General features: G+C 36.5%; 3 protein-coding genes across 3 annotated transcripts; 2 read left to right on the top strand and 1 right to left on the bottom strand.

The window, feature by feature from the left end:
- The first annotated feature begins 3234 nt into the window (after positions 1 to 3234).
- LOC120113805 lies at positions 3235 to 4832 on the top strand. Its single transcript, XM_039134858.1, has 4 exons — positions 3235 to 3261; positions 4137 to 4215; positions 4290 to 4395; positions 4517 to 4832. Exons 2-4 carry the CDS (start codon positions 4183 to 4185, stop codon positions 4651 to 4653), a joined length of 276 nt encoding a protein of 91 aa, XP_038990789.1. The 5' UTR covers positions 3235 to 3261; positions 4137 to 4182; the 3' UTR covers positions 4654 to 4832.
- Positions 4833 to 6510: 1678 nt separating this feature from the next.
- On the top strand, positions 6511 to 7839 carry LOC120113804 (protein SLOW GREEN 1, chloroplastic-like). Its single transcript, XM_039134857.1, has one exon. The coding sequence runs from the start codon at positions 6604 to 6606 to the stop codon at positions 7627 to 7629; it is 1026 nt and encodes a 341-aa protein (XP_038990788.1). The 5' UTR covers positions 6511 to 6603; the 3' UTR covers positions 7630 to 7839.
- A 1280-nt stretch (positions 7840 to 9119) lies between these two features.
- Positions 9120 to 10401, bottom strand: LOC120113626 (protein SODIUM POTASSIUM ROOT DEFECTIVE 2-like). Its single transcript, XM_039134715.1, has 3 exons — positions 9722 to 10401; positions 9560 to 9635; positions 9120 to 9398 (listed from the first exon to the last, which is right to left on the bottom strand). The coding sequence occupies exons 1-3, from the start codon at positions 10271 to 10273 to the stop codon at positions 9229 to 9231; spliced, it is 798 nt and encodes a 265-aa protein (XP_038990646.1). The 5' UTR covers positions 10274 to 10401; the 3' UTR covers positions 9120 to 9228.

Raw genomic sequence — 10401 nt, 5'->3', positions numbered from 1 at the left:
AACATTAGATAAATATTGCAGTAAATGGAGTGCTGCTCCAAAGACTGGGTTCATTGACATCACAACTTTAAAGGATTTTGTGGTCTTGCTATCACAAATTCGATACTTTGATCCTTGGGGACAAGGATCGTCTAAAGGGGGAGGAATTGTCATGGTTGGGAGAGAGGAGGGGGAGCAAGAAGCGAAGGGCATTGGGGATTTAGAAAATGAATTAGGGATTGAGCTAGGGATTACACGTAGTGAATTGGGGAATTTTGAGAAAGAGGAATTAAAAGGGGAGCATGTGACTCACATGGGAAAATTAACAAAGGAATGGAGACAAGGGCCTTAGGATAAGCCCAAGCCAAAATAGGAGGAAACCTAGTGATTGTGATTAAATAACATGTACTGCAGAATATAGTTTTCATGTGTGAAAAGAATGAACTTTTTCTTCTCTTGAATCTATATTCTCTCGTCTATTCTCTCATCTTTTCTTTTCTTCGTCTATTTTCTTCTCTATTTCTCGAGGGTCATAACATCATCATCATCATAGCCACCAAACGATATCATAGTACTCTCTCCCCTATCATAGGGCGGATCAACGGACAAATTATACCTGCTCCCTTGTAGCTACGAGTAATAGATATGGTGCTGTCGTCTCCTTTACTGTAGGTCTGAGTCTGACCCACAGTTACAGAACCATCATCTGTACCATTGTAGGTTTGACACATGGACATGAATTTGTTATCACCCTTATCAAAGGTATTGCTCATTACAATTGCATTGTTATCCACACTTTTGTTATAGGATTGTTTCATAGATGAACCATCCATGAACCATTGACGAGAGCGCTTGGGATCAACTTTAGATGAAGTATCATACTATCATCTCACCATCATTTAAACCGGCATCTTCTGTCATCCAAATGCCCTGATTCTGGAAACACTATCACATGTAACGATTCCTAATCGGAGACTCTAAGGCCATGCAGAAGATAACAATAACATTTGAATCTTTTCAATGATATAGTAGCATCAAGATTACCACACGCCATAAAAATTATAACAAAAGAATTACAAGAGAGTTTCAATAAGGTGAGGTTTTTTTGCACCTATTGCTTTACAGAAAGCTACTAGGCACACACAAGCATGGACTTGATGAAATGCACTATCTGAAGGGTTGAAAGAGCTTTTCTTGTCTAATGCTAAGGCACAGCACCTAAGGACGCACCTGGGCCATATTAGTGGTCACACATGATTTAGCAAGTAGAAAATAGTCAAAATGACATTCTTCTTCACTCTTATGCACACATATCTAGTTCACCACAGCTTTACGGCACGAAACTACATAACGGAAAAGCCAATAAGCAACTGCAGAACAATTAATAACAAAAAATAAACCTCTGAATCAATCACAACAGATACACATAAATCTCATACAGTATCAAAAGCACCAACCACTAAACAGAAAATTTGTGCACCTCTAGGTTTAGGCGGACACATTATCTAATGATGACACATTAACATCACCGCTAATTTTTTAAAGACAAATGACCAAAATGTAACATTAAGTGTGATCTAAAACAGATAATAGTTGAGTGATCAAAATAGAAATAGAAATTAAATAATAAGTAGATAACTGAATAAGTAATTTACTTTTTTTGGGCATGGGGTGGGCCATGTCCTGGGTCTAGATACGACCCTGTTCCAAGCCCCACCAGCTCTGCAAACACCTCCAAGAAGTTGCTAAAAGTTACCATTACTCTCTTAATATTGTCCCACTAAAACTAAAATATATATCTTCTTGCACCCCTCTTCAATTACAGTAAATCAAGTTTTTGAGGGATTGATTTGCAGAATTAGCATTAGTATATGTGGATCGTGCAGCAAAAGAAAGTGGAGCACGAGATGATCAGCAAGCTGGTGAGTTACGACACTGAGATCAATAGGTTCGAGGAGAAGAAAGTGATCAAGAAGCTTAAGGGAGTGAAGGCCAAGGAACCGATGCTGTGGGCACCAGTGAACGAGGTAATGGTGGATGATAAACAGCCCGGGAAGATCCATTTCAAGTGCCTTGCCGGTATTACCAAGACTTTCCCCGTAGATCCATTTCAGATGCGCAGCAGCAGCATCGTGTTCTGCATGACCATGCAGCAAGTGTTGTTAATGATAATGGAAATGGAGCGGAAGAGATCTTTGGTCGTTTCAATAGCTTTGAAGGGTTATTTTCATTTCTATTCAAACGCCTGAAACTTGACATCAACTTAACACCCACAAGCGAACACTGAAAAGCAAGAGAATAGTCATAAATTAAGCATGAAAATGAATCATAATGCATATAGATTTTAAAGATTCTTCCACTTCAATTCAAAGAATAGTGTTGTAGTTGTACACGTTGTTCTTATTTGACTGTCCAAAAACCCAATAATATAAAGTCCCCTCTTCAAATTCGAACCCTTCAAATTCAGTGGAAAGCACCCTTGATTTCTACAAGGGTTTCCTTGTTTATACTCCAAGTTTACACAACGGTTTAACTTTTTAATTGTCAATTTAGACTTTCGTTAATGAGGATTAACGATTGAAGAAAACTTCCATTAGTGGGTTAACGGGAATTAACGACCGAGAAAAAATTCCATTAATGGGTTCATGAGGATTAACGGCTGAGGAACTAAAATTGAACAAAATCAAAATCACTCTTTTTTTGAACTAGTGACCAAAATCAGATGGACCAAAAATATAAGGGGCCATTCGTATAGTTTACCCTTATATTTTACTATGCATATTTAAACTTCTAGAACGCGATTAATTAGATGAATAGAACATGTTTAAACATAAATAACTTCATTTGAAATATTTTATTTTCTCTTGTCATGGCTGTAATACGGCAGTTTCGGGGGTCGTTTTGATCTTCGTACGTGGGCAGGTAAGTGATACTGAGATCAGAGCAGAGTGTGGGAGGAGTGAGGTGCACCGTGCATGAATGTCTTCTGTCATCAGAATGTACTGGTCCCACGTGTCACGAGGAAAACGGCGTAGTGTTCACGTAGAGACGAACGATGATCGCTTATGGAATCTCCTCTAATCTCCTCTCCACCAATCATATTCGTTGTACCACGTGCACTTTGGACCCCACCAACAACCTATGACTTCATCCACATAGCTTTGCCTTTTCTTTTATTTTCTATAGGTTAGCCTATATTATAGTAATATAAATAAATGTAATCATACTAGATCAAAAATAATATTAACATATTATTCCCTTTTCTATAATTCTATATCTTTCAAAAAAAAAGTTATTGTATGGTTTAATTGCAGCTTATATCCTCAATTTATGCTCTAGATTTTATATTGGCCGTCTACTTCAAGATGTTATAACTGAATCTTTGAAGTGTTAGTCTAGTATAAATGATGTATTTTAGTCATTTTAACTATTCACTTAGACATTGATGGTTAATTTAAATATGACATGGATCATATTTAAACTAATAAAATCAAAGCTTCAGTACATAAAAATTGAATATGTACTTATTGGATGGATAATTTCGATCACTTTAAAAAATAATCCTTTTAATTTTTTATGGTTTTTGGCACATGAAGGTTGTCATGTGTGTTTAAAATCTCTTCCATGTTAAATCTAAGTTAGAATTTAATGTCAAAATTGACCAGTATGTCGATGAAAGGACCATTTTAATACAACACCAATATTATAGATTTGATTAAAATATTTAAAAGTTTAAAGATCGATTAAAATCTGAACATGACTTTGAGAATGTATGATGAAATTAACCCTAATTTTATTATTCAGTGGTTATTAAGTTAGTGTAATGCCTTAATTGATATGACACTAATACATGCTAAGTACTCGATCAAAATATTTTAAATTAAAACTTAAGATATAGTTTGATGATGCCCAATGCAATTAACCCCAACGTGATTTTGTTATTTAATTGTTATAATATCGCATATTCACCCACGGGCTTTCTATAAGTTGAACAATTTTGGCGTTCTTCTCTTTGATCTTTTATTCGCTACCCAATTGTTTCTTCTTTTGCACTCTCTTCTCCTAGCTAGCTGCCATTCTTTCATCTGCTTTTCTCCTTTCTCTTTTTCCCTCTCTCTGTTTCCATCCCTTGTAGTTTTATCTATAAGCCTAACCAGCAGCAGAAACAGAGATCTGTTTAGAACTATAATATTTGTGTGATTAATGGGAGACTCTTCTGCTTCATACATCCACCTGGTAATAAGCAAACAATTAATCTTCTTCATTTCGTATTTCCACTTCTAATTTTCGTCTTATATAATTATATGCAGGTACAGCATCTTATAGAAGAGTGTTTGATATTCAACATGAGCAAAGAAGAGTGCATGGAAGCTTTATCGAAGCACGCCGATATTAAACCAGTCATAACTTCAACAGGTTCTCCGCTCACTCACCCTTTTTTTTCCTCTTTATTTTATTGCAGATGATAAAGATTCCATGCACTGTGATATTTATTATGTGTTTACAGTATATGAAGTGTATGATTTTGGATTTTCAGTTTGGAATGAATTGGAGAAAGAGAACAAAGAGTTCTTTGAGGCTTACATAAGTGGCAGAAGCCAGAGATCAAGTGAGATAGAGAAAAGGCAAAGGATTCAGAAGAGGCTTAATGCTATAACGAAGGATTCAGACTAATACCAGAAAACGACGTCGCAGGAATAGAATGAAGAATTGTAGAGCTCAACAGTAGTTGGGAAGCGTGACGGCATGTGGGAATGTGGGAGCAGTGTATGAACAAAACGGGATTGCATGAGGTGATGGCACGTCCTACAAACGTGGCACCGCCCTCTTTGTTTGCTTTTGTAATAGTGTCGTTTTATAACCCCACTCTTCTCTTTGGTCCTTTACACATTTAATTTAAGAACTAAATGCATGTACAGAAATAAATAAAAGGTCAAATTAAAAGGGTGATTTGGGGACCATGTTGTGTTCTAAAATGGACGACTGCGTGTCTATTTTCAAAGTCCCAAGCTTCTGGGTTTTTTTTCACGTTTTGGAGCAATAGAAATCACTTTATTCCATCTCCATGCCCATCAAACAACGTTTCTTTTGAACCAAATTACAAAATTTCTGTGTCTTTGTGTGTGTTTCATATGTATTATTTTCTGATGTCAAAGTATGCGGTGGAGAAAACCTACTTTGCCTTCTACGCTGATATGAGTTACTCCACCCAATTGCCAGCCACCTCAAGTATGCGGTGTTAAGTTCAACGTGGACATGCCACGCTGGTGAATACAATACATATCGCTTTTTTATTGTTATCACACGTTGAAGATTATGATATGATTTCTTCATTGTATCATCTATGACCTTAATCACTAAAAATTATGTATCTTGTTTTGTTTCATTCATTTCATTTTTTAATGACGAATCTTCATTTTTCTTTTGAATGTAAATATGAAAATTGACGGTTACTTGAAAAATATTATAAATGGATTAGTATCGTAGAATAAAAAAATGTGAATCAAGTAATTTTCACTGATTGAGATAATTAATCACATGATAAAAGAGAATTTATGAAATAACTTTTTCTTAACATGTAAACCAATCCTATGATGTCTTGTGACACAATTTGAGAGATTTTTACTCTTTTATGATTTTATCGATCATATGTAGGGATGGGCATGGGACCTGAACCCGATGGGTTCCGACCCGATCGATTCGGGTTCTTTTTTTTTATATAAAAAAATCGGGTTCGGTTCGGGTTTAGGGTGAAAATACCCGACCCGAAAAATTATAATTTTACCTTATATATTTAGGAATAATTACAATAATACCTCTCTATATATTATTTTTTTTCAATTAAGTCACTGTTTTTATTGAATAAAAATAATACTTTTTATTATTTCGGGTTGGGTAGAGTCGGGTCAGGTTTTTAAGTTATATATCAGGTCGGGTGAAATCTTTTTTTTTTAATTTAGGTCGGGTCTCGGATGGATGATTCCTTGATCTTGGGTCGGGTAGACCAAAAACCCGACCCATACCCATCCATAATCATATGGACCAAAACAAAATTATACGAGTTATTGGGGTTATTTTCTCTCCTTTCTCTCTACTCTTGTGTCGCCCTTGTCTGGCCTTGATAAAGTATATAGGTAATATGTTAGAATATTAAATATATATATATATATATTATTGAACATTTAAAATATATAGATATTACATTAAAAATGATAAGTATAGAGCCAAATCTGTCATTTCCTTTTTGGATTAGAAAGATTATTATCAGTGATTAGATTTGGTGTTATAAGCTCAGAGATGAAATTAAAATTAAAATAAATAAAATTATAATTATTTCATTGGGGGCAAATGTGCATTACCTCATTTAGAAATTTAATCGTATGTATAAGAAATCAATGGATTGGGCACCTTGATGGCTCAAACTAAATTGGACAAATCATCATTGGGCCTCCTCAAACACCAAATCCAACTATAGAAAACGCCATCGTTTTCAGGAATATACCGCAAATTCTGGATATCCTCATTGATCGAAGGGTTTTGAATTTCCCCTTCCCCCTCCGCGTTATCATCAATCAGGGTTTTAGAGAAGGAAAAAAAAAGGGGAAAACTCTCTTTTTCACTAAAATGGAGTCTCTTGCTAAAGTGAACTGCCGTCACCAACCTCTTCATCTCTCTTTCAATCAGTACCGTCCATCTTTCGCTAAACCCGCGTCATTTGTCACCTTCAGGACTTCGTCGTCGTCGTCATCATCATCGTTCAAATTACCCTCTATCAAAGCTTCATCTTCCTCATCATCTTCGTTCTGCCAAACCCCAAAACCTTCACTTCTTCAAACGCTAACTCCTCTACTCAAAACCACTTGCATTACTTTAACCGCCGCCGCAGCACTCCTCTTCACGCGCTTCCACCAGAAACCCGCTCTCGCCGCCACCCCAACTGTAACACCCACGGTGGAGCCCGCCTCAACGGACTCGAATTTATCGTTGGAAGACCAGGAGAAAACCATCCAGGAACACTTGACACTGAACCCAAATGACATTGAAGCTCTACAGTCACTCATGGAGGTGCTCATCAAATCGAAGAAACTTCCACAAGCTATTGAAGTTATCGACCGTTTGATTGAGATCGAACCCGAAGACGATGAGTGGCCAATGTTAAGAGCCCAAATTCTTAGCTACAGTGGCGATTACGCTCAAGCCAAGAACGAGTTCGAAGAGATAATAGCTAAAGACCCAGCTCGAGTGGAGGCTTTTCACGGCCTTGTAATGGCTTATTCGGAGTCAGGTCAAAAATTGAAAGAGCTGGAAAAAAGAATTGAAGGGGCAATGGAGAAATGCAAGAAAGAGAAGAAAAATAAAGATTTTAGAGACTTTAAGCTATTGATTGCTCAAATTCGGGTCATTGAAGGCAACCATTCAGAAGCTTTGAAGGTATATGAGGGCTTGGTTAAGGAAGAACCTAGGGATTTTAGGCCATATTTGTGTATGGGGATTATTTACTCTTTGTTGAAGAAGAAAGATGAGGCTGAGAAATACTTTGAAAAGGTTAGGAGACTTGTTCCTAGGAATCACCCTTATAGGGAGTACTTTGTTGATAATATGGTGGCAACAAAGCTTTTCTCTGAAAAGGCTGAAAGGGAAGGCGCTTGAAAGAGTCGATAAACATTTGCTTTGCTTATCATCATTGGAGCAAAATGGTGGCTTTTACAAAGAGGTGCCCTTTGTTTTGTTTTTAATTACCTTTCATTGTTTTTGCAACAGTTTGGATAGTAATTTAAAGTTACTTAGGTATTTAGCGTTGTAATATGAATAATGATAAAAGTTTGGTAATTGAGTTTGTTTAGTCGTTCTCTGCCTGAATTTTGCATGGACATCTTAGGAAGCTTGATATGCCTTTGCATTAAATACTTTTTCTTGGTTTAGTATGAGCTTTGCTGTGTTGCAGTGATAGTCCCTCATAACACATTGAACTAAACCTTGGAAATGTTGTCAAATACTTCCATTATGAGGGTAATTCATAGAAGTAGATGTGGTTCATGAAAGATATAATATATGGTATTGATATTTTCACTTTGGATTTTCAATTAGAGGCAAGCATTTTACTCCGTTTATATGTATCGAGAGTCGATAATTATGGCACTAGAGATTGCTTTGTAGTAGCTATACATGCTGGTGTTACAATAGTTGCTTTATCATGAGACTGCTGTGATAAATGAGAATTTGCTAGAATTGCTGGTATGAAAAGAGGGACACGCAAGTCACAAATTCTGGAATTTTGCCCCAAGAAGAAGCAAGAGAGAGGGTGAAAATTAATTGTTAATCTGCAGTGTTTCTGTTACAAAAGGTAGGAAATTTGAAGTAGTTTCGGTTTTTTTCTACATGAAAATGTATTTTCATCAAATTTCCGAACTTGCAATGGCTTCAACCTTTGATGTTGTGGCATTCTAGGTTAAATGTGTCAATCTGAAAATACCCCATAGACAATATACCTAAAAAGAAAACGAAAATGTCCTGTAAGTAAAAGCCAGATATATAGGACTTTCAGAGAGCAGATTTATAGGGTCCAATTTATTTTCTTTTCTGGTGAGCTATGAGCTGCATGTGCACATGAGATTGGAAGTTTTCGAAGGAATTCAGAGTAAAAGATTACTTGAGTTTGAGCTCGTGGCCGATGGATCACTTTCATTTAGAGTCAAGTTTATATATTGTGATTCGTAAGTTTTTAGATCACTTTTAGAAATTTTGTTCTCCATTACCTTTCATATTTATTACAATGCGGTGCATATCCATGCACATATTTGATTATGAATTCCTCTTGCTTGTTCCAAACCACAAATGCACAAGCATGAAGCATGTACATATATGCATGTATACATGTACATATTTGCTTCACAATATGCTTTGACTGTGTGGTTTAATGATGTACTTTTATAACGTTATTAGTTGTTTCAGATTTATATTTCTGTATTGGGAATATATTAATAATATTATAAAATAAAATAAAATTATACCTAATTAAAGTAGTCGAACATTTTATCAAAATAGAAAAAGGAAGAGTAGAAGATAGTTGAGAATAAAAGAAGCATATGATTCCTCCACTACTTTTTTTTTTACTTTGTTCAAAGCAGCAGTGATTCTGATTCGGCTAACAATACCAAGTTCCATGCAAACACTAAAATTCATCAGTTTCACATCACACCCAAAAGTAGTCTTCATTCAAAGTCCTAAAGAGATTGAAAGATAATTACATCATTTCTTGGTTGTAAAATTGGTCGAGGCAAGAGCTGGTGTTGCAGTTGCAGATGGCCAGAATTGTGCATTCTTCACCTTTGACACGCTAGCAAGTACGCTCGACGGCGTTACATCTCCCACGATGGTCACCTTCTTCGCCTTGAAGTCAATGTTGAAGGACGTCACACCTTATCCAATCATTGCATAAACAAAAGAAAATAAAAGTTAAATTCAAACTCGAAAATGATTAAAGCTCGAAATGATTAGATATGGAAACAGCGACCGAAGTGATTAAAACTTGAAAATAGTCCACTGGAAATGATCTAAAAGCTCTAACATTAGAAAATACCTTCCATTCTTGATAGATGTTTCCTCAGTTTTCCTTCACATCCTTTGCAGTGCAGTGACACCCTTAAAACCACAACCTGAAATCAATTGAAAATTAGAATACTGTTAGAGGTTAACCGAACTCGAGTAGCATAAAAAATAGTAAAACAGAAAAACAGCAAACCTGGTCTTTAGGAGGCTTCTCATTGAATGAGGAGGAAGAGGGTTTGGAAATGATGGAATGATCTTGTGTTATAGCTTGAATCATCTTGTTTTCCTCGGCAGGAACCAATGTCCAAACTGGATCATAATCTGATAGAAAAACAGAGTCACCCAACAGATACCTTGAGGAACCAGGAGGGGTGACAAGATCAATCCCCTTGGCCTTGCCATTATCTTCATTACCACTTGGCTTCAATGAACTGTTCTTAGTTGAGCTCTTCTTCTTTTGGTCATTGGACTTGGCTGAAACAGACGAAGAAGTCTTTTTATGATCATTTTTTGACTTGCTTGAAGAAGACCCTTTTCCATTCTTCCTAAGGGCAATCTGGTTGGAAGGCAAAGGATTTGTGTTGAATCGTTTAGCATCTCGGATGATGGGATTATGGCGATCGATGGCTCGACCACCTAGTTGAATGGCAGATGCCGAGGAAGAAGACGATGAGGCCGATTCATCCATGCTTAGATATATGGATGTTGAAGCCTGGGTTGCGCAGAAGATATCCATTCGTTTCATTTCTCTCTCTCTCTCTCTCTCTCTTCGAGTTAGGATATTGGTAGCACTCAAGGATAACCAGTTGTTTAAAGAATCTGCATAATAAGGGAGTGAAAGAGGCCAAATTCCAACAAAAAGGTTGCTGCTGC

This window comes from Hibiscus syriacus, unplaced genomic scaffold (genome assembly GCF_006381635.1).
Source record: "Hibiscus syriacus cultivar Baekdansim isolate YM2019G1 unplaced genomic scaffold, ASM638163v2 tig00110213_pilon, whole genome shotgun sequence".
NCBI lineage: Eukaryota > Viridiplantae > Streptophyta > Magnoliopsida > Malvales > Malvaceae > Hibiscus > Hibiscus syriacus.
Note: the sequence above shows the minus strand (reverse complement) of the source record. Positions and strands in the feature narration are given on the sequence as shown.